General features: G+C 45.7%; 1 protein-coding gene across 1 annotated transcript in view; it reads right to left on the reverse strand.

The window, feature by feature from the left end:
- Positions 1 to 23,191, reverse strand: part of ARHGAP31 (Rho GTPase activating protein 31) — a gene marked incomplete at both ends in the record, with an annotated part of 108,416 nt that extends 85,225 nt beyond the window's left edge. Inside the window, one exon of the mRNA XM_079704767.1 lies at positions 23,092 to 23,191. Coding sequence (XP_079560893.1) covers positions 23,092 to 23,191 — 100 coding nt within the window. The remainder of the gene's footprint in view (positions 1 to 23,091) is intronic.
- Positions 23,192 to 25,071: the final 1,880 nt, after the last annotated feature.

Genomic DNA, 25,071 nt, shown 5'->3' on the forward strand with positions numbered 1-25,071 from the left:
AAATGTCATGAAGAACCTAGGGGGAAGACAGGAATAAAGACACAGACCTACTAGAGGATGGACTTGAGGATATGGGGAAGGGGAAGGGTAAGCTGTGACAAAGCGAGAGAGTGGCATGGACATATATACACTACCAAACGTAAAATAGATAGCTAGTGGGAAGCAGCCGCATAGCACAGGGAGATCAGCTCGGTGGTTTGTGACCACCTAGAGGGGTGGGATAGGGAGGGTGGGAGGGAGGGAGACGCAAAAGGGAAGAGGTATGGGAACATATGTATACGTATAGCTGATTCACTTTGTTATAAAGCAGAAACTAACACACCATTGTAAAGCAATTACACTCCAATAAAGATGTTAAAAAAAAAAAAAAAAAAGGCTAACTAGAGCCAGGAGATAGGATGTTTCAGCACTGGGACAATGGTAGGATTTCTACAAACACTTGTTGGTTAAATGAAGAAATAGGGAGCACGATGTTTGGGTTGCATATGATTTTGTATGGGTACCTAGATGGGAGGTGGGAACTGTCTTGTTTGATATCCTGCAACTAATGGAATGCAGTGAAATTTAGCATCTTAAAAAGTCTTATGCTACAAGGTACAGTGATTTCTTAATATCTTCCATCAAAAAAAAAAGCAGTAGAGAAATCATCTTATTTAAAAATTATAATAGTGGAACAGAAAGCACTTCTGTTTACTTTGCCTAAAATCCAAACACCAAACATAAGCATTTATATGACACTTGGGCTCACAAAATGGAAGAACTTTTTTACCTTGTCCTAAAACACACAAACAAACAAAAACCCTCTAGACTGTTTTATAAAAATATGTGATGAAATCCAGAAGGTGCTTTTATCTCATAACACCCATACCAGAAGATTAATCTCTGTGGTTGGTGTCTTGTTCTGGTTGGGGATATGTCTGAGCCCAGCTTTGGAATCTTCTTCAGTTAGAACATCTGCTCCACAGTTGTTAATGTTTGTTTGGTATTGCCCAAAGGAAGGCAGCAGAAGTGAAGAATTTTTTAACAATGAATCCCAAGATAGACTAGATCAGCAGCATCGCTTATTTTGAAAGGCATTTTTTGGGGAGCAATGTGACCTGTACGTAAAAAAAACAAAACAAAACAAAACAAAAATGGGCATGTCATTGGACCAAGAGATGGATGTCCATCCAATACTGGAATGTAGTTTAGCTTGTTTTCATTACTTCTCAAATTTTTTCCCCAGAAATATTTGCTCATTGAATTATTACTACATTCCACAAAACTAGCTGAGCTTAGTTTTTAAATTTTAGACAGAGATTTGAATGTTTAACTCAAAATAAATCATAAATGAGAGACTGACTCCACAGCATTCAATTAAGAGTACGCAAGTATAAAAAAGTCCTAGTTATCTTAGGAAGTCTAAATAAAATATGTAAATAATCTATATCATTTGGAAATTTGCTATGTTAGGCAAGAAAAAAGGACAGTGTCATTTCTTTAGGCTCTGTGAAACTAAATTAAATTAGTTGATCAATAAGAGAAATATCTCATTTTTCTAAATAATGTGAATGAGGTTCATGAAAAATCAAGCGTACTTGCATTTGCAGAGTGGAAAAGTTACAATCAAGGCAAAATTCAAATTATTAGATGATTTTTTAAAAAAAGATTAGAGTATAACCCCTCTGTCCATAGTGTTATCTTTAAACTATTCTTATCACAAGAGTTATTATTCAAGAGTTCCAATGGAGGGAGTTTATATCAATTTTAAATTCTACCTGGTGAAAAACCATTGAGACCTAGCATTTGAAAAACTGTAGACACAGCTGGGTTTAGTTTCAAAGTTCCAAAATTAAAATGAAAGAGGGAAAGACCCTAATCCTTGAAACCATCTGTTCAAAGAAGAGTGAAAAAAAAAAAATGATGACAGTCTTCAGCTGGGGAACAACAATGGCCTCTTAACTGAAATCTGAAAGTCCCCTTCCTATTCACAGTTTCAGCCGATCCTCACAACATCCCTGTGAGGTCTATAAACCAAATATTTTGATCCTCATAAAGCAGATATATTATATGTTACTCCATGTCACATGGAGTACTTAACCCCACGTCGCACAAAACATCATTAGCAAAGGCAGGACGTCAACCTAGGTTGGCTGCTTCAAACATTCTGAAGTTACTTTTTTGTACCAACTTCCAATTCCATTCTTCCTTCCTGTCCCCCTTTCTTTCTTTTTTCCTCTCTTTTCTTCTCTTTCATTAAACATTCATTGGGATGCATCTGCAGTGCCAGAAATTATTCTTTGTTGCCAGTGTTCACATAAGCAACATTTACATCCACAATGGCGAAAAGGCCAGGAACTATTCATAGAAGTTTAGAGAAGTGGCATTAAGGCCAGCCCTTCAGCTCCGCTTCATTTCTTTACTGTTTCCATTGAAAATGGAACCTTCTCACATCATGTAAAACACAAAACAGCACGTTACATATCAGGGCAGTCTCCCCGCTCCCTCACCCCCAGAACTGACTTTGCATGTCTATTCTGCAGGCTCTGTGAAATGTCTTATCTCCAAACAAAACAAGACACAGCACAACACCTGGACTGCCCAGAGGAAAGGTTCCAGGGCAAACCTAAGGGCAGCAGATCTCAGAGAGGAGGTATTAGTGAGGTCAGGAGGGGGCATGGGTGATAAATAGTTGGCTGGGTGGGTGACCATGAGACAAAAAGTTTTGCTGATTTGCAGATTTAAGTAGTAGTGGTTTTCAGACTTTTCTTCTAAGCATGAAGTGCTTTGTTCAGATAAATTTCACCCTGAAGCATAAAACAAAGAGCGCTGAAGAAAGCAGAGTTCTGGCTTAAGCAAGGTGGGGGGACCCCAGAGCCCTCCCTTCAGGCCTCTCTAGTGGCCCCTGCTATAAGAAAAGCATAGCACAGATTTTTAAAAAATAATTAATTTTTGTTGGAGTCGAGTTGCTTACAATGCTGTGTTAGTTTCTACTGTACAGCAAGGTGAATCAGCTATACATATACATATATCCCCTCTTTTTTGGATTTACTTCCCATTTAGGTCACCACAGAGCACTGAGTAGAGTTCCCTGTGCTATACGGTAGGTTCTCATTAGTTATATATTTTATACATAGTATCAATAGTGTATATATGTCAATTCCAATCTCCCAATTCCATACCACAGATTTAAAGTTATTTGTACTTAAATAGCCCTCAAAATAAGCAGGCAAGCTCAGTCTCTTAGGATTATAGTGTGGTCCCCCCAAGCAACTATTTCAGGAAGAGCCCCTAACTCAAGCCCACTCCAACCCAGGGGATTTGGAGAGAAGAAGCAGCTGGTCAGGGATGCCTCTCTTTTCCTGGAAACCTGATTACTTATCTTCAAAGCAGAGAATCTACCCGAAGCGGGACAGGGGATGTGAAAATAGAAGGTTTGGGTTCCTAGGGAGCTGGCTGGGGGTTATTGGATTGTTGTGGGCTGTATTAAGTTTATCCAGTCCTAAAATAACAGTTCTCTTTAGCAAAAGTTACTCTCAAACACATATCCCTCAGTACCACACTGGGAAATTAGTCATACTTTATCATCCTTTAGCAATTCACCATTTTCAAAGCACACTATTTTCACGTCCATTGTCTTGTCAGATCCCCACCCCATGAGGCAAGCTAGACAGGTATTATTAACCCCATTTCACAGATGAGGAAGCTAAGGTTCAGAAAGATGAAGGGAATCCCACAAGGTCACATGGCAAATACCTAGGTCTTCTGATTCCCAATCCAGAGCTTTAAACATGTACACGATGTACATAACTCTTGTATCCTAGTGAGTAGTAAGTAAAGGCCACAGATTTGGCATAATTAGTTTTGGGAACAGCAGTGTCCTCGTTATGCATTAGGTGTAATGATGACCTGCTTCATCTAACTCACAGGTCTGTGAAGCACAAAAGAGATGATTTGGTGCAAGCACTCTGTAAGGTGCCATCTAAGGGTTTGTTACTCCCCAACCCTCAGTCCCCTGCAGTCTTGGTAGGTTCTCTGTCCTTCTAGTAGCTTGGACCTCACTTTTACAAGCCCCCCCCCCACAAAATGTATCTCACACTCTGTTGGTAACATGCAAGTCTCTTATGAGTGTCAGCCAGTGGCCAGAGAAGCCAGCCAGCCATGCTTTTGCACAACCTCAAACCAAAGCTCTCTCCCTACGTTGGGGCTTCAGGGATGTGATGCCAAAGGTTTCCAAGACTGCTTTACCCTGAACCCCAAGCAGTGGCCATGAGGACTGTTGGTCTAGCTGATGTTTAGGGAGGGACTCGAGAGGTGTGTGCATGGGCCTCCGTGGAGTCATCACAGGTAGGAGGGTCTTTGTCTTCTTGGCAGAATCAGAGCCTGAATTTGGCAGGTTCATCTGAGAGTGATCTGTCCTCTGCAACCAAGTTCTGAGGGGACGACTTTGTAAAGTCAAATGGCAATGTCGTCATTTTTTATAGGAATTCACAACTGGGTCTAGGCTCTATATAGATGAGTGCCTTGCATAGGAGAGCAAGCTACAGATGACAAAAGGTGTCCGATGAACACAAAATCAGAGTAAAGAAAGTTGAAATTTAGAGAATATGTATGCTTTTACAAAAATGAAAATACCTTATTGTTTTTTCAAAGTATAAACATACATGTTCATCATTAAAAGAAAAATTCAGACAGTAGCAACACAGCAAAGTATACAGAAGAAAGAGAAAAGGATCCATCCAAAGAAAGCCACTGTTAACGTTTTGAGCATATTCCTCCAGAATTTTTCTTACATGTATTGTTACCAAAATGGAATTACGTATACTTTAGGTGTTGTTTTGTAAACTCGTTTACTTAAATGTTGTTGGACATTTTTCTATGCCAGTAAATATATGTCATCCTTTTAATCAGCTGTATAATAAAGGATATTTTCCTCAAGCTGTGAGGTAGTCTTATGAATCCTCCTTCTCTCCTAAAGACATCATCATCTGAGCCTCTTCTCCTGTCTCAGGGATCCCTGATGCTGGTTGGTTCTGAGAAACATGCTGACCCGTGACTTCTGGCCAACACCAATGAGCAGCCAGAAAACCTCACTGGACCAGCTGCACCTTTTTGGGCAAGCAGCTGTACTCTCCAGGGCCCCAGATTCCCCATGTGTTAAATGAGAGGTTTGGATAGATAGACTTCCTAAGATTCTTCCAGCTCGAACATGATGATTTAGCTTCCGGTTCACTTATCTCTGTGTTTGCCTTGGTATAGGAGGGTCCTGGTACTGAGTGAACGGGGTGCCACTGGAGCCCCAGCTGTGCACCTGCATGACCTACTTCAAGACCCTGAAGATCCTCTGCTGGGAGCGGATGTTTGAAGCTGGAAGGGCTGGGGGAGGCACAAGGCTGTGTGGGAGGGTCACATAAGGGAAACAGCTCTCCTGATTTCCTTCCAGTATGACAGTGAGTGACGTGTACAAGGAGACATCAGATTCACAGTGTATCAGTAAGTACAGCCTTTGGGGCCATTCAGCCCTTTCTGAGCACTAGTGTCTAAAGTGTAGCATAATTACAGTATTTATTTTCCATTTTAAAAGCCCTCTTCCATATACTATCTCATCAAATTCTCATTCCTGTCTTTTAGATGAGGAAACTGAGATTCAGAGAGTGGGATGACTTGCCCAAAACCAGATGATGATTATTTGCCGAATGAAGACTCCCTAAGCTCCACCAGTGCTTCACCAGAGCTCACCCAGCTTCTCCTCCACCTCCACAGTCTCCCCATTGAAACACAGGCACATGACAGATGCACACATATGTGCAAAATACTCATGCAGAACACACCCTCCATCCCCACCCCACCACCACACACACCCAAGACAGCATTGCCCTTCCCTGGGTCCATCCACTCATTCAACACATATCTGTGAGCGTTATGCTAGGCGCCAGTGGTAAACTGATAAACCAGGAGACATGGTTCCTGATCTCACAGAGTTGGTCCAGGGTCAGCTAAAGTCTAGAATGAGGCAAGAATAGGGTGGGGGTGAGAGTGGTACATTCAGTGCAGGGTACAATGGGAGCACTCAGGAAGGGCCCCTAACCCCTCCTCAGAGGGATCAGGGAGGGCATCCTGGAGGACGAGACATCCAAGCAGAGACCCAGAAGATGGGTTGGAGTTGGCAAGACTGAGGTGGAGGAGCTAAAAAGAGAGACAGGGAGAGTGTTCTACACGGAGGGTGGGGAGCACGGCACTTTCGAGGAACCACGAGAAGTACAACGTGGCCAGGGGACCTGCTCAGGTGGGGAGGTGGTGTCCATTGAGGCCGCAGAGGATGCAGGTGTCTGAGTGTGATGGGCTGGTAAACCTTGTTGGTATTTATGGAGTTGATGTTTGTCTCGAGGGCATTGGGAAGCCATTGAAGGGTTTAGTGAGTGACCTTAGTGACAAGCTCTCATCAAGACCTTCTTCTTCTGGCCACTGTAAGAATCTATGATCGTAACTAATTTCAATCCTACTTTAAGATACACTCTGGCTTTAGTTTCTGCAAAATATATGTATGATCAACTTTAGGATACTTTTCCTGTTTAGGCTGCCACCTCCATTTCACCTGCTTTTGCTGCTCTTCCTGGGTCTCTGTGGTCTGGGCCAGGTTGGCTCAGATGACCGGAGCACTGTGATCAAGATGCCATGGATATGCCAGCAAATAGCTTCTTACTGTTCCCTGCTCCCAGCCTCAGCCTTAACCTGGGGCCTGGACTCCACACTGACAGGATATGGGCTGACTAACCAACATCCCTCAGGAAGAATGGAAAACAAGTTTAAGGTATAATAAGAAGTAAGTGAGCTAGGAAATTCTACCCTCATCATAAGCAAAGGGAAGCAGTATTACTATTCAATAAGTTACAGATAATAGAAGGTGTCAACAAAAATGATGCATGGCCCATACAACACACTCAATAAATGCTAAATCAATTGAACAGTATTTAGACAATAAGAGAAGCTTTATAGGAACTTGTAAAAAAGAGGAAGATTTCTATATAAAGAAATGGTTAAATAAACTATGGTATTTTTATGATATCACATATATGTGGAATCCAAAATATGACACAAATGAACCTATCTATGAAACAGAAACAGACTCAGAGACACAGAGAACAGACTGGTGGTTGCCAAGGGGGAGGGGATTGAGGGAGGGATGGAGTGGGAGGTTGGGGTGAGCAGATGTAACCTTTTATATATAGAATGGATAAGCAACAAGGTCCTATTGTATAGCACAGCGAACTATATCCAATATCCTATGATAAACCGTAATGGAAAAGAATATTAAAAAAAGAATGTATAGGGACTTCCCTCGTGGTGCAGTGGTTAAGAATCCGCCTGTCAATGCAGGGGACACGGGTTCAAGCCCTGGTCCGGGAAGATCCCACATGCCGTGGAGCAACAAAGCCCGTGCGCCACAACTACTGAGCCTGCACGCCTAAAGCCCATGCTCTGCAACAAGAGAAGCCACTGAAATGAGAAGCCTGCGCACCATAACGAGGAGTAGCCATCGCTTGCCACAACTAGAGAAAGCCTGCATGCAGCAATGAAGACCCAACGCAGCCAAAAATAAATAAATTTATTTAAAATATATATATATACACACACATACACATAAAAAAGAATGTGTATATATATGTATAACTGAATCACTTTGCTGTACAGCAGTAATCAACACAACACTGTAAATCAACTACAATAAAAAAATAAATTAAAAAAATAAATTATGGTATTTTATAAAAAGTATATATATATTTGCTTGTACATGCACAGAATATCTATGAAAGATTTCCAAGAAAATTAACACTAGTTCCTTCCCAGGTGAGGAACAGGTAGGATGAAGACAGGAATAGGAGGGAGATTTTTTGCTATATCTTTTAAATTCTTTTACAATTTGAACCACAGGAATGTAATTCCTGATTTTTTTTTAAAAATTAACTTTAAAAACCATCCATTCAGCAGAATCTCAGGCAGTAATTAAAAAGAGTGAGATCGAACTATACTTACAAAAATGGATCATTCTCCAAGATCTATTGTTATTTAAAACAGCATATTTCAGAACGTATGTATGTTGTAACTTTAACTTTGTAGGGAAAAAAAACAAAGAGAATCATTCAATATGTGTATTTTTAGTACAAACACAGAGAAAGGTCTCTGTGTTGTTTGATGCAGTAGTCATGAGCCACATGTTGCTACATAAATTTAAATTAATTAAAAGTTAATGTTCAGTTCCTCGGTAGCACTAGCCACATTCAAGTGCTAACAGCCAGATGCGGCAGTGGCTGCCATATTGGATAGTGTAGATAGAGCATGTTTCCCTCAGTGGGAAAGTTCTCCTGACAGAACTGGTCTCAATGAATCCAGTCCAGACTGTGAACTGGCAAATGGGACTGCAAGGATGTGAGAAGGGACTCTGTACTTTATAAATCTCTGTATCGTTTGGATTTCTTTTTAACAATTACTTTTATAATTTTACAAGAGTAGAGGATGGCTCACACCTGTAGCAGGTATGTATTGCTCATTAAAATCACATCCTGCATCTTTTCATGACCCCTGCCATCCCTACTCAGGAGCCAAGGGATGGCAGAGCACCGCTAGAGGTGTTACCCCAGTGAAGGGGGAAGAGAGATGCCCGTTGTCCGCAGTGAACACAAGCCCCTGTTGCCCCCTCAGGCAGCGGCTGACCGTGCTGCCAGTCTCACTCCCTTCTGGGCCTCTGCTATTCAGTCACAAGGGACAAAATCAGTTTGAGTGCCTGCCAGCAGGAGAAGCAAAAACTGAAGTATTTTTAGTTCTTGGAGTTCTGGAATTTGGCAAGGGCAAGGCGGGCACAAGACAGGGAGGCCCACCTCCAAGGGACCCTGAGGTCTCCTCCGAGATGGGACCTAGGCCGGTGGGGAGGGGAGACCGGTCTGAGGTGGGGACAGCCAGCCTAGAGTGGAATGGGAGCACACGGGGCGAAGCTCAAGAGGGCACCTGGGAGTAGAACTGGCAAGACCAATAGGTCTGATATCTGCTCTGCGGTTTCTTAAATTGGGGGATGACAGGATGAAGAGAAAGCTGGAGGGAAAAAGAGACGGAATGGAGTAGAAAGGTGAGCGGGAGGCAGGTGGGGACGAATGTTACAAAAATTTTCACCTCAAATAAAACGTGGATTTGAAATGTTAAACATCACTCTGGTTATCATCCATAAGACAGAGAGAAATGAAATTTCCTAAGATGGAAAATAAATAGATGAAATGAACTCTGAAAGCCTGAGTTACAGCTGCTTAGGGCACCTCACTTTTCCTCCACCTGAAGGAAGTTTATTCCTAGACTGGGGTCCAACAGCAACAATAGAAACAGCAAAAAGGACACACGCTTTAAATGTGGCTCGAGATTCTTCTTCCTTTCTCAATCTGGAATTTACTATAAACCTCATCCAGGCAGGTAGGTGGCTCAGGCTTCAACCTTGTTCCCTTTTTCTTCTTTCCAGAATGTTGATCCTGCCATACTGTTTTACACCTCGACACCTTTGCTTATATTGTTCCCTCTGTCTGGAATATTGCCCCTTCAGGCAGAGACTACTTAGATTCCACTCATCGTAGAAGATCTAGCTCCTCTGAGTCAGAACTGATGATATCCACTTCCTCCTGTGGTTTGTGTGAAGCTCAGCAGAGGATGTGTCCATCCCCTGCATGGGATTGTGAGCCCGTACAGGAACAGACAATGCCTGATCATCCCTGTGTCCCAGCTGACCCCGTGCCTGGTGCATGGAAACTGCTTAGTAAATGCTGATGTCCATCTATTCCTCCACTCTCACAATCACCACACTATTCCCTTCATTCACATTATTAATATCTATGGAGCCAACCATATGCTGTGGGGGAAACAGACTGTGGTAGGTTGAGTAATGGTGCCTCAAAAATGTCCAGGTCCTTATTCCTGGCATCTGTAAACGTTGCCTCATATAGCTAAAGGGGATTTTGCAGATGTGATCAAAATAAGGATCTTGAGATGAGGAGATTATTTTGGATTATCTCATGTAGTCACAAGGTCTTTATAAGAGAGAGGCAGGAGATCATACAGAAGTCCATGTGAGAATGGACCAGAGGGAGCAAAGATTCTTCCTGAGAGCCTCCAGAAGGGAACCAGCCCCATAGACACCTAACACACAGGTGAACAGAGAAAGGTCAGTCTTCAAGGAGCTCATTTCTTTCTACTCAAGGAAGGAGACAATTTAGGAAGCCATGACAGTCGTTGGAGATGAGACGTAATAAAGGTCTAAACTTCACCATCCTGATCACCTTCTCAAGATACTCCTGTGTATAAGCTTCCTGCTTCAAATGGAGCACTGAGAAATGAACACAGACTCCCTATCTGATTCAACCTGTGAAGAGTGCAGTGTGGATCCCTTGATCCACACCCTCTACAGCCTAAGATGCTGTTCATACAGCCTAATGAGCCAGATACACCTCATTCAGTCAGCTGTCAAAATGCAATTGTGGAGCAAAGAAACAGGCACATGTGAAATGTCATACAGGCCAGCTAAAACCCTGGCTTTACACTGTTCCATCAATGACAGAAACAGACTCATTTTCCAAATTTATAACTCTCCTGAAATACAGATGGAAAGTAGAAGGTTGGATGGCGGTCACTATGATTATAGCCTTTTGCCAGAACCCATAACCCTCATTTTATTTCTTTCCAGTTTTGCTTTTAAATTGTTTTCTTTTTCTGATTACTACAGAAATGTAAAATTTAGAAAGTTTACCACATTCCCACCCCAGAAATATATATCAACAGATATGCATCTTAAAACCAGCATTTTTATGCATTCAACGAAAGAAAATAAATAATTATATGTATATAAGAGAATTAAAGGAAAAAAAGAAAGAAGGAAACCTCTAGGGATATATGGGAGACTTGGAATATTTGTTCTCATCTCCTTCTCAACTTCCTTGTCTGTAGCATTACTCAGGAACCACATTCTGAGTAATGAGGCTGAAACAGGATAAGATTTCTAATCACCAAGGAAATAAGAACCACAGTTAACACTTATGGAAGGTTAACTAAATTCCAGGCAGTGCACTAGTTTATTTAATCCTCATAATGACCCTGTGTGATAGGCACTATTATTCTCACAATCCTCACTTTATAGATGAGGAAACTGAGGCACAGAGAGGTTTGGTAGCTTGTCCATGGTCACACAGCTAGCATGGGGGTAGAGCTGAGATTTGAACCAAGGCAGATTATCAGCATAAAAGCCACATACTAGCCACTTTGCCACAGGCACTGCTTCTCAGAGAGGTTAACTGATTTCACTAAACTGCATCTATTAAGGCAGGATACCAAACTAACAGGCTTTATGAAGATTATGTTTTTAAATAAGGAGTGGAACAAAAGGGCTTTATGAAAAATTCAATGAATCAAGATACCACATTCCCATAATAATTTGTTTGTTTGTTTTTGTTTTTGTTTTTGTTTTGCGGTACGCGGGCCTCTCCCTGTTGTGGCCTCTCCCGTTGCGGAGCACAGGCTCCGGACGCGCAGGCTCAGCGGCCATGGCTCACGGGCCCAGCCGCTCCGCAGCATGTGGGATCCCCGCGGACCGGGGCACGAACTCGTGTCCCCTGCATCGGCAGGCGGACTCTCAACCACTGTGCCGCCAGGGAAGCCCCTCCCATAATAATTTTAAAAGATTTTTTCCCCTCAATTTAAGTAGTAAAAATACATGTTCACTGTTGAAATTTGGGGCAATATAAAAACTGTAACGAAAAAAAAAATCATGTGGTTTCACTTAGCTGCTTCTTTTTACAAGCTAGTCAAAGTGAGATCAGTAGGCCAAAGATATCACAATCGCCCGGAGCTCATCTTCAAAATGTAGATTCCTAGGCCCCATCTCAGACCTCCAAGAGCAGAATGTCTGAGGGACTGACCTCAGAATACTGACCTGCAATGGCACTTTACAGCTTGCAGCCCTAAAAACTGTAGAACTCATTCCGTGGGATCGTGTGTTCTCCACAGACCCAGATACTACGGGACCTATGCAAATGCCCATTTGAAACTTTTATTAGATGTCCATTTTGTTTCAAGGAGTCCAAAAGGGAACTTAAGGAGTATTTCTAATACTCCTTAGAGTGTACTAAAATTTAACCAATATTTCTCAAATTCCGAAATTAAATTTTAAATGAAATTAAATTTTAAAAGTAAACACTCCATTTTTAGTCATCCTGATGCCCAGTAAAGTTTGAGTATCATTGCCAGAGCCTTAAAAAGAGAGGTCCAGGGCTTCCCTGGTGGCGCAGTGGTTGAGAGTCCGCCTGCCGATGCAGGGGACACGGGTTCGTGCCCCGGTCTGGGAAGATCCCACATGCCGCAGAGCGGCTGGGCCCGTGAGCCATGGCCGCTGAGCCTGTGCGTCCGGAGCTGGTGCTCCGCAACGGGAGAGGCCACAACAGTGAGAGGCCCGCGTACCGCAAAAAAAAAAAAAAAAAAAAAGAGAGGTCCAGAACTCTTGGACCCATAATTCAGAACTCAGACTCTCCCCTCCCACCTGCCCCCAGAACAGCCTCCCCTCTTTCCTTTCTGAAACCAAGTTGACTTTAGGAGCAGTAAAAAAAAGGGGAACTGAGGAAACCAAGTCTCATTTGAGAGTCAGGCTTGGGTGAGGGAAAACAGGTTACTGGGTGGATGTATTTTCCTGACCTTCAGCTGCAGGCTCTGTGCCCAGGGTCCAACAGCTATAATGCAGCCCCTGAGAGCCCTCGAGTGGGGTTTGTGCCCTCAGCTCTGAGCCGGATTCGGAGCCCTGCATCCAGCTTTGCTTTTCCAGAAAGCAAAATGGCTTCTCTCCACTAACAGCAGGCCCATACTCTAGCTATTAGCCAAACAAAGGATTTTCCAAATATGGACCCAAGAAGCATCTGCACTTTGAAGGCCACAATGAAGCTTAAATAGCTAAAACATATTAAAAAGAAAGCCAACAACTGACGCCAAAAAGCGTGAGTCCTTAAAGAACAGAACAGCAAGACAAAAGCCAGAAAGAAGAACAAAAATATGCATTGTAGGGGAGGGGCAATAGGGAGGTGTACATTTATATGGAAGAGTTGACATCATTGTTTCCCAATAATACTCAGCATGCAGGAAACAGATGGGAAAGCAGTGGTGGAAGGGGCTACTTATGGTAACAGGGCATGCTCTCTGTTTAGAATCCTGCCATTTGGAACCTAAATGTTTGACTTTGAAAAACTGGGGATGGGAACTCCATTGCCAGCAGTTTTATTAAAGTTGAACTAAATCCTGCTGAACTTATCACCTTGGCAATGCATGGTTAAATGGAGCTCTGCATATCAGACCCTGATTTACTGCCAGCATAACCGCAGCTGTTTGGGTCCAGAGGAGACAAAGCTAAGAAAGCGGAATTTAATGTCGGACAGACATGGTTTGACTTCTGGTTCTCCTAGTTCCTAGCTGGGTGATATTAGGCAAGTTGCTTAATCTCTCTGAGTTGGTTTTCATATATAAAATGGGGGAGGGGGAAGATCCCTGGTGGCCTAGTGGTTAGGATTCCGAGCTTTCACTGCCATGGCCCAGGTTCAATCCCTGGTTGGGGAACTGAGATCCCGCAAGCTGTGTGGTGCAGCCAAAAGTAAATAAAATTTAAAATAACAATAAAATAAAGTGGGGGGGGCAAAAGAGAACTTTCCACATGCAGTGGGGAGAGATTGAGGCTGCACATTTATGCACATTTAGATTTAATCAAGAAACATACTTAGGGGGGTCAGTTGACATCATTTTAAAAGTTTTACATTTTAACAGAATCTCCCATTCCCCTGCTCTTGGGCCGGGCACAGACACAGCCAGACCAACTGCCACACTTGTGATCAGCTACAGTGCCTTCTCCCGACAGTAGGCTCACTCTCCTGCCACTGAAGACAGCTTCTGTCACCCCAGCCAAGGGTGCAGCCAAAAGGGTTGCAGGCTTGGAGGTCCCCCCCTCCAAGCCTGGCCATGACAAGTCACTCTCAACTACCTTTCCCACAGTTTAAGCATCTTCTCCCCCAGGGCTCAGGAGGGTGTGACCAATTACAAGCATCAGGCAAAACCATGTGGTTTGCTGTCTGTAGAAACCAACCACTCTATCTCCCCGTATCTCCGTCATTCCTCATGGGTCAGATGATGTTTATTGTTTTATTGATTTATTCCCCCCTTACAAACAACCCACTCATAGTTCTCTTTCACTCGGTTGCCTTGAATGTTAGCATCTCCTGCTTGCACCTTCTGTAGAACCCTCATTTCATTCTTGGTACTCTTTTGGTTATTTTCCTGTCTTATGCAACCCACTAGGCTGAGAGCAACTTGAGAGCATCTTTGTAAACCCCAGAGTGTCCAGCATATTAGAGTCCCATTAAATATTTGTTGCATTGAATTGAAAGCCCCATACAAGATGGTTTCTGAATAAAAACATGAAAAGAGCCAGGGAAAGAAATATGCATAATTACACAAATTAGCTCAGTTCACAAAGGCTATAGATTTATTTAGTTTGCCAGCCTCCTACTTTTTATGTCAGACTGTTTGCTGCTGTCTGTAACAGCAAGAGCTGGTATAAGTTGCTTTTGGGGAGGGTGACATTCACCCCTCTCCCTCTGGGGGTGGTGGCGAGGGTGCCCCCAGAGGCATACTGGGTCAGCATCAGGCCATGGGCATGGCACCAGGGCATGGTATGCATCAGCCAAGCTTGAACTAGAACAAAGAGTGCCTGAGACTCGATCCCAGAAACTCAGTTGGTTCTGGGGCCCCGCCAAGAATGTGCTTCATACCAAGGAGTGACTGGTGAGGCACTAGGGAAAGGCAGCATTTCTGGGGCACCCTGTGCAAAGCCTGGGTCCGTTTCTAACTGGGAGTACCTATGCGCCCTTGTGGGGAACCTTGAACAATCTTGGATTCCTGCTGTTCCAGCATATCAGCAATGTCCCAGGTCCTGAGCTTCCTAGAAGGGCTCTAACTCTGGCTTCCTGAGGAGGAAACAGGGTCAATCAATCATCTGCTGTGTGTTAGCCTCAGGGAGGCCAGCGAGCTACCCAATCTGCAGAAGCTGCCCAAGGCCACCCGCCTTTAGCCGAGCTCAGCGTCCACTTGCAAACACAAAGCCAGTGAGAAAACAGAATATCAGGTAGAATGAGGATCAAACTGGGTGCCTCTGACTCTAAGGCAAGTGCTGTTCCAGAAGGGAAGGAGGATTGTGGCTGCAGTAGGCAGGGAGGGGCCTGGGAGGAAAAGGTAGGGGACTTGAAAGTTAGTAGGTGGGGTTAGAGTAGGTGTGTGTGAAAAGCTCCTGGCAGAGGGTGAAGTGCTATGCAAACGTTAGCTGTTATTATTACTACTGTCCATCTAGGCTGGGGGAAGAAAAACGCAAGGGAGAAAAGTCTACTTTTTGCAGGTTAGTTCTATTTTTCTTTTGACAAAACTGTAACATAAATGTCAAATTATGAAATATGCTATTTTGGGAGACTGTGTTTGTGCCTAAGACAGGCATGGCTTTGGGAGTCACACTAGATCTGGATTTAAATCTTGCCCCTCTTATCTCTACAATCTTGGCAAGTGATTTAACCTCTTGGATCTCAGTTTTCTCCTCTGTAAAAAGGGTAAAAATGCCCAATTCTTACAGATTTCGAAAATATAACTTTGTACGTATAAAGTGACTGGCACCTAGTAAGCAATGAATGCAGACTGTAACTCTACAAATAAAAATAACAGGGCTTCCCTGGTGGCACAGTGGTTGAGAGTCCGCCTGCTGATGCAGGGGACACGGGTTCGTGCCCCGGTCTGGGAAGATCCCACATGCTGCGGAGTGGCTGGGCCCGTGAGCCATGGCCGCTGAGCCTGCGTGTCCGGAGCCTGTGCTCCACAATGGGAGAGGCCACAAGAGTGAGAGGCCCGTGTACCGCAAAAAATAAAAAAAATGAAAAAAAAAAAAAAATAACAAGCAGGTGTAGCTTGGGGCTCAGCTTTCATTTCTGGGTCCCTTCTCTCCTTCCAAGACACCTCCCTTCCTCCCCCTTCCTTTAGCAGCCTAATGTTCTCAGCTTTCTCTATCAAAAGCTGCTCTTAAAAAAAATCTAGCACCAGTATCTGTCTCTTCTGAGTTGAAGTCAGCATGCTTTCTCAGGGGTCCCTTATCTTAAGGCTTACCTAAAATTGCATACTGGGGGGAAGATTAGCGGGACAGTGGGGGGCTGTTATCTAGACACCTAAAGTTCCATCAGGCCGTGGCTCCACCTCAGTCAGGACTCGAGGACAGTCCTTTGAGGGAGGAACACCAAAACCTAGAAAACTGAAGGGTGACATTTGTGTTGGGGCATAGAGAGAAACAGAAAATCAGGTGGGAATGCATCTGTAAGCAAAAAGAAAATTAAATCTGAAGTGTGACAAGTGGGTAAATGCCACCTTGGCTTCAATACAGGGCAAGCAATGAGTGAAAAAGAAAACAAAATAGAAAACTGAAAGAGCTAGTAGCGCCATGTTCCTGGGCCTCAAGACTGGGATGAAGGAACCAGACCAAGGAAAGTGGAGACCTGAGACCCAGAAGGTGTGGGTCGGGTGTGGGGAGCGGGGGAGGTGCCCGGCAGTTCACACTGACTAGCCTGTTCTGGAGGAAATAAGCACTGGGTAGTCCCAACCAGAGGGTCTATCACTACTTTGTTCCAGAAATTTTTAGCTACAATATCTAATGGAAGAGGAGTTGGGGGGCACTTCTTATCCCCAGACTGAGTCCTGAACCTCTCAGCCCTGTCCTCCTCTTCCACCCTCTGCCACGAAATCCCAGGAAACTTTCTGCAGAGAGGTGACCCCCAGGAACAATCGGTCCCTAGCAAGTGCTTCAGAACTGCCTTGGTCAGTCAGCTTCCGGAATTTAGAATGTGTTCTCCCCTCATCCCCACTCCCACAGGAAAAGGTTTCCAGGCTAGCCCACAGATGCCTAATGGATTAAGGGGGGAAATAAAAAGAATGTATCAAAAACTACAGCTCTAGGGCTTCCCTGGTGGCACAGTGGTTGAGAGTCCGCCTGCCGATGCAGGGGACACGGGTTCGTGCCCCGGTCCAGGAGGATCCCACATGCCGCGGAGCGGCTGGGCCCGTGAGCCATGGCCGCTGAGCCTGCGCGTCCGGAGCCTGTGCTCTGCAACAGGAGAGGCCACAACAGTGAGAGGCCCGCGTACCGCAAAAAAAACAAAAAAACCAAAAAAAACCCTACAGCTCTAATGGCATTGGGGAGCTTATCCACCACTTACAGCATCATCTACGGGAAAATGTGTTCCCAGTTCCAACTTGTTTCCCTCTGCCCCAGAAGATGGTCCACTGGGCTCTAGGGCAGGTCTGGGGCAAAAGGGCCGAGGGCTACCTTAGCAGTCCCAAGGCCTGGGCCTCCAGCGGCTGGTAGGCATCTGGGCAGCTGCCAGTGGGGGTGGTAGGGGTGGAAGAAGGGCGAGGCTATGCCTGTGGTCAAGGGGCTCCTGGCAGAGGTCTGGAGACTGGGCAGGAGGGAGGGATGTGGGTAGGTGGAATGGCTGTTTCCATCCTCTGGGTGGGTTGTTTGCCATATCCAGACCATACAGAGTCAGTTACAGTTTGGCTTCATGCTATCAGTGAGCTTGCTCCAGGTTTAAAAGCCTTAATTCTCCTATTTTAGTTCTTCCTGTTTCACTGTGGGAGCCCAGATTCGGGGATGCCCCTCTGAACTCAAGCCCATGAGGTGGCTGTTCTGTCTGCACAAACTCCACCTCCAGGACCTGACTTCTTTTTCAGTTCCCTGCAGGTCCGGCAGTGGCTGGGTACCTTTCTCAGATCTTTCTGAGGGCCCTTTAGTTTCAGGTTGACATTTTGCTCTCCCACCACTGTACACTGAGGGTCCACTCCCCAGAGGCTCTGGGAAATCCCTCTGTGAACTCTCCGTTCAGTGGGACAACTAATCTGCTTCCTGTCCCTCTTGGTGCTTAATTAACCCATCTGACCATATCATTTACTCGCTTCATCGGAGCCCTCATGCATTCAGTCGTGGGTAGTATGTGGTTATGCTAGGGCAAGTCCAGGGTGTTATGATAACAACAGCTACATTTAGAGCTTACCTTACGCATGCCCTCTGCTAAGTGCTTTGCCCATAGTAACTCATTTCTCTTCACACCAGTCCTCTTATCCTCAATTCACAAATGAGGAAAGTGAGACCCAGAGGGGGTAAGTAACTTGCTCCAGGGTCACTCAGCTGGGAACAGGCAAAGTTAGGATTCTACCCCAGGCTGTAGGCTTCCAGAACTCCTAATGGGAGCCCCCAGCAGGGGGCACCTGACTTGGGAGGATCAGGGAAGGTTTCCAGAAGCAGCTGAGACCCAAAGGATGAAGAATTAGCTAGGAAAGGTGTGATAACGATGTGCCAGGCAAGACGCTGGGAAGGAGACCACTAACCCAAAGAGAATACCCCTGCCCTGGGTCTCCATTAAATGTTAAATCTTCTCTTGAACAGAAAAATATTCACCTTCCTTGCTAACACTTTGCTCCTGTTTATGTTTGGATTTTTTGTCTATTTAATTGAAGATAAAAGCTTTTGCATTTTCTCCTTCAGTCATGACAGCTAACTTCAAAGCTTAATTGAGCCACTGGTTTCTGAAAGTTTGTTCACATCCCTTAGACTGTAAATTTCTTGAGTCTGGAGTGCCCGTTTCTTTCTCTCCCTCCGTACCTCCACAGCGCCTTATACTGGTTTGTTAAATAAGTGAATAAACAAAGTGAGAGAATGACTTAGCTTCAGAAATGCAGAATAACTACGTCTCAAAGTTCCCATTGCCTTATCCTTGTTCTTTGAAATGCTGGGGCCATCTTACTCTCATCAAGCTTAAAATTATATTTTGTAATGGGTGTTTATTCGTTACGAACCTTTTGTAACCCCTCAATTCAAATACATATATATTTTTTCTTTTCAACCTGATAAGAACTAGAAAAAAACCTTCAGGAATAAGGTTCTTATCAAACATTCAGAGGGTACATTCTGAATAGTCAAGGCTGCTTATCCAGGGAGAAAATGATCTGTAAACCCCTGCACTACAAGCAGTGGTTCTCAACTCTTCCTGCATTCCAGAATCATCTAGGAAGCTTTTATTTTATTTTATTTTATTTTTTGCAGTACGTGGGCCTCTCACTGCTGTGGCCTCTCCCGTTGCGGAGCACAGGCTCTGGACGCGCAGGCTCAGCGGCCATGGCTCACGGGCCCAGCCGCTCTGCGGCATGGGGGGTCTTCCCGGACCGGGGCACGAACCCGTGTCCCCTGCATCGGCAGGCGGACTCTCAACCACTGTGCCACCAGGGAAGCCCTCTAGGAAGCTTTTAAAACATACCCATGCCTGGGCACCAAGAGATTCTGATTGAATTGTTCTGAGAGGGGGCCTGGACATCAACTTTTTTTTCATGCTCCCCAAGTGATTCTATTGTGCTACCATCATGGCAAAACACTGCATGGACAATTATCCCTTTTTACCAGGGAGTGAGTCAAATGGCAGAGATTGTTGGGAAGGGTGAGGAAGTCCTCAGCCCTTAGAGCGGGACCAGCACGGAGGCAGAAGATAGCTTTCCTGGAATGCTCTCTTACTGGTCCCTTGACTCCTGGCCCCAGCATTTTCAAGCACTGTGGGAAGACCCAGAGCACTTGATTCAGAGGGGAGAGGTAGGAAATGCTCATGGATGCACTCTGGCCTCACAGGGCTTCATCCACAGCCTCCCAACTACAGGTGACACAATGATGTGGTTTTCATCACATAGCTGCAAGCAAGGGTCTTCGCATTCAGTGGTCAAAAAGAAGGAAAAGAAAGCTATACTATTTTCAGCATCAGCAGTGAGGAAGTGATGATCTTCTCCCTCTATTCCAGACAGGAAGAGAAAGTTCTCTGGTTCCCAGGGGAGAGCTAGGGGTTGGGGCAGCAGCCACCGTGCTGGAGGGGAAGGGAAAGAAACACTGGCCAAGTTGACCAGGAGCAACTTCATGCCATTCTTGGGTGATCTCACCAGCCTGGCGAAAAGTGGCCAAAGAAGCAAAAGGGGGAAATTGGCCATTCGTAGCAATCCTATGTGCAGCTTGGGACGACCAACAGAGAGCCTGAACATGGCATCTGTGTGGCTGCCTGAAGAAACTGTATACACGATTTGTGTGTGTGTGTGTGTGTGTGTGTGTGTGTGTGTTTCTAAGGAAAGGTTTCTGCTTTTCATCAGCTTCCTAAAGATTAAGGACAACACTGGCCCCGAGCAATGTCTGCTCTAAGTTAAACACCTATTTGTCACCCTGCCTCATTAGATTTGTCCAGTTGAAGGTAGCAGGACTGGGTTACAGCAATTGGCAGAAGTGGATGACATTTTTCCTCTGTGCTCAGTCCAGCGGTATAAATTCCTCATGTTCAGGTGGTCTGAGCACAGCTAATTGTCACCAGCTTTGCCTTGTACCCCAGCTCAGGGATTTCCCTCCCTCCCCAAACACATGGGTTCTCTTGGATTCCCCACATCTCTGTTCTTTCCTTCTGCCCTTGTGTTCCCAGACCTGAATCCACTTTTCTGCCTCATTCTATCCTTGACCTCCAAAGTTGAGTAACTGTGATGTCAGTCTTGTGAGGCCCTCCCCAGCCTTCTAGATCCTAGTTACCATGCTGACTTGTCACCCTCAGGATTCTGGGCTGAACTTCCAAGGTGGTGAGCAAAGGGGCACTGCCCAGGTCAGCTTTTCCTCCCTGTGGGCAGAGTCCAGGCCTTGTCTATTAACCAATACATGTTTCAGAAAGTCCATGAGGAGGACACATTGTTTTAGAGAAAACATTAGCACTGACTCTATTTATTGATGCTACACTAAAAGAAAAACAAGAGACAACTGCTTAACTAGTTTTAGATGTGGGAAAAAAGAAATCCTAATTATTCTCATTTATATAAGCTGCTTACTATGCCTGCCTAATTCCTACGTGGCACAGTAATGATGTATGGATCATTAAGTGGGTCAATTTCCTTCTGCTTCAAAGGAACTTTATTCAGGTATGACAGTCTTGAAAGTTCGCTGATCCTGGGGCAGGGCTGTCTGCTTTCAATTAACGAGAAAAAAAATCATTAGAGGAGAATGTTGGCCTAGACAAGGATGCCAGGGAGGGGAGAGGAGGCTAGTGGGCCAGAGCCCTCTGCGTCCTTCATGATCGACTGTATGACCTTAGGCCGGTCACTTTACCTCTCCGGGCTTCCCTCCCTTCTCCCCAGGGCAGGAAGAGCACGGGGTACTGGTTTCAATTTTTTTTTCTTTAAGAGTAGCCCCTTTTCTTTTTTTTTCCTGAACGAACATATATATACCCAAATATACCCAAATATATACCCAAATATACCCAACATATAAATCAGGTGAAAGAGGAACTGTTTAAAGCTGCCTTTGAGGAGTCTTCACAGAACCCTAGGATTCCTTGCTCATCCTAGGATCTGTGACATTGTAAGAATGAGTCAGGACTGATAAGCACCTCCATGAAACTCCCAGCTTTGGAGTGAGGGCCCAGAAGAGCACCCACGTGGTGAAAGGTGGTATCCACGAGCATTCGTAAGTGAACACGGACATGAACCTGAAGGCCCCCTGCAAAAACAGGTGGAGGAAAACATTTCATTCTGAACTTCTGAGGGTAGTGATTAAGATGCATAGTTGGAGTTCTCTCACACTCAAAAAAACTCAACCCAAGGATGTTACTTCAAATCTACCTCTCCAGATTGTTGGAGAGGATTACATGAATTGACTCAGTTGCGTCCCAGTTTCAAAAGAGGCAGTTTTGAAACCTGTGGTCCCCCAAGCTGTAAAATACTAAGCCATCTGTCCTAATGACATGGCAGCCCCTGAGCTCAAGGACACCACAGGAATATCACACCACTGCAAATTACTAGGTGGTGCTAAGTCCTTAAAAAAATGAAATAGAAACAAAAGCACTGCTCTGTTTTTGAGATGCACATTTGATATGAGCTAATCTAATAGTTTTTGAGATGATTTTCCTGGAGGCAGAGTTATTCTGCAGTTAGCCCTTCAGTTTCCCCCCTTTGTTGTATCTATCTATGTATAAACACAAGGCCCATATAGTGGACTTTTTTCTCCCTCACTGAAATTTCTGAAGACAAGGCCTTTTTGTCACGGGTAAGTGCAGGGCCAGTCAACCTTAACAAAAGCAGTCATTTAATGCTAAATTTCCTCAACTTTCCTTTGATTAAAAACTTCTCACTTCAAATGCTGTTACTGTATTCTAGATTGTTTTCTTTCACCCTTCCCCCACAACAGACGTTTAATAAGTTGTCTCTGCGCTGGAGGGTTCCCTTTTTTCCCCCCCAATCCGACCTTGAAAACAGAGAGGCTCTCCTTTTCATGTACATACCCTAAACTATTTTAAAATCAAGGCCCTCTGACCTTTTTACAACACTCCTCTTGTCAGACACACCAAACGCTAATCTGAAAACCAAGGGGAGGTAGAGGGTCTGAGGGGTTGGGAAGGGGAGGGAGGGAGCTACTATACATTTGGCATCAGTTCAGAAATTCAGAAAATGTTTGTGCAACCACTCCCCCGGCCAGGATCCACCGCACCCCCGCCTTCCAGCACATTAATAAAAAAAGATGTGAGCGGATGAAATCGGAGAGCCCGGGAGGGACACCTAAGGCGGTCATAATTACGTACCCAGAGAATCCCACTGAACACCACACCACAGATCGAGCCCTCCTCCCTGCCCTCCGACATCCAAAGTTTGGGAACAGGACCTCTCAAGCCCCCCCACCGCCAAGCCCCAGAGGTGGCCGGTTAAACGTGTAGCAGCACCGCCCATTAATGGCTTGGGTGACACAAACGGAAGGGCTGACACAACCTCTGCACGTTGGGGTGGCAGCGTCACGCACCTTAAGAATCATGTATGTTTAAAAAAAAAAAAGCACAGTGAGCGCTCAGGCCTGGAATACATTAACTTGGGAATTGAAGGCAACACGCCCTGCGAGAGTCCCTCTCTCTCTCTCTCTCAAACAAAAAGAAGCGGGGTGGGGCGTGGGGGCGGGGGAGGGGGGCGAAGGCACTTTACCATCCTGTCCTGAGCTTTCCAGATACTCCGTCAGGTCACAGCCAAAGGCGCTGGCGGCTCCCTTTCGTTTCAGCTTCTGCTTGGCACCCTTGTTCTTCATGAGTTAGTCCCAAAGAGGTTGCCCCTCCGTCTCCCCCTCCCCGCTGCTTGGCACCGCGCCTGCGATGGTCTCCGGGGGAGGTTAGATCAGTGGTTGCGGCGCGGCGCTGGGGGGCCGCATGGGCGTGGGGAAGAGCCTGGGCCCGGGGCAGCGCGCATGGAGCCCGCGGGGCGCGGAGCCCGGCGCGGGCGCGGAGCCTGAAATCCACGGCGCTCTCCTCCAGGGCCGCGGTGCCGCAGGCCGTGTGGAGCTGGCAGCGGCGGGCCGGCGCGCTGGGAGTGTCACTTCCTCACTTGGAGTCCCAGGGACTTTCACGGGCTCCCGCGGTGTCTTCGGGTGTTCTCCTCCGCTTCGGAGGGAGGGCGAGCTCTCCGGTCCGTCTTCTAGAAGCCCGGGAGTGGCCGAGAGCGCGGGGAAGCCGGCGGCGGCCAGGGGCGCGGAGACAGCCCGGGGGCTGCCGTAGGTCCTCTGCCCGGCGCGCGCTGTCCTGCCTTCAGACGGCTTTGGTAGAACGAAAAACAAGCATCCTGTCTCTCTCGCCCGCCCTCACGCCTTCCTTTTTTTCCTGTCTTACAAATCCTAGGATCATCCAGCTCAGGAAATGCTGGAAGGAAGTTAGCTAGGGAGGGGGGTGGAGGGTGGAAATTTTTGGCAGCTCCGTGCTGGTGTGTGTATGGAGCCGGAGGAAGTAGGTGGGTGGGTTGAGGAGGACGGGGTGGGGGAGAGAACGCGCTCTTCGGAGAGCTGTTCTGCGACTCTGGAGATAACTGGGCAGCTCGGGAGGAAATCGCCGCTCTCCTAGGAGCACCCGCAGCCCGAGCCGCCCGCTTCCTGCCCCACCGACGGCTCTTTGAAGACAGCAGGAGGAGGCGCGCTGGCTTTCTGGATGGAGGGGGCTAGGTGGGACTGAAAAAAAGTGGCCTGCCTTGTTTTTATCGTCATTGTCATCATCTCTTTCACACTTTCTATTTCGGTGCCTGTCTGCTCCTACACAGACACTTAAAGAGTAATAACAGAAACAAAGACAGGGATTCCAGCGGAGAAACCTGAAGGGGAGCGGTTTTCAGCCGGCCACTCCCAACCTTCCATCCTCCCTTCCGGCGCCCAGGTACCCCCAACCCAGCCAAGTCCGCTCCCAAGCTGAGGGAGGGATGGAGGCTGCCGCTTTGTAACCACTGCTCAGGAAATCAGATTTCTGGTTAGAGATTCAAGCGCGCGCGCGCGCGCACACACACACAAACGCACACACAGACGTTATTGCAAAGTTTGCTAAATGGAAGTGATCTGGGGGGGGAAGTCTCAGATTTAAGGTGACTCTGATATTCTGACCTACAGTGGAGAAAGCAGTTTCCCAGGTTATTTCATAATTTATCTCAAGTGTTCAGGAGGGCATGTTTTTTCTTCTCCAGTTAATTTGACTTCTGTGTACTCAGCACACAATAAGCACTCAAGTTCTTGTTATTTAACCATTTTAGGATTAGATTAAACTTCCTGGGTAAATTCAAATCCATGTATAGGCTTGAAGGGTAGGGACATTCATACAGCTCAGAAGGCTGGAAAAAGCTTTAGGTATAGTATTTTAGTAACTGAATCCCTTTACAGTCTCTCATTTCCCTATGTATCACCAAGACAGTTTATGAACTTTGACCCTTGACCTTCTCTCTTTGTCAGAGCTTACAAGTGATAGCGTGCCTGCCAAATCTGGCTCACAGATGTGTTTGGTTTAGTACATGCCATGCTTTAAAATTTTTTAAAATTAATTGCCAACATTAAAGAGTTAACATTTTTCACATAAGAGATCTGGATTTCTGGCTTCTCTTGCAAAAATGGAAGATCTGGTCACACCGAAAGGGCATTTCCTTATGGCAAGGACCGCTGAT

Source organism: Hyperoodon ampullatus (genome assembly GCF_949752795.1).
Source record: "Hyperoodon ampullatus genome assembly, chromosome: 5".
Taxonomy (NCBI): Eukaryota; Metazoa; Chordata; class Mammalia; order Artiodactyla; family Ziphiidae; genus Hyperoodon; species Hyperoodon ampullatus.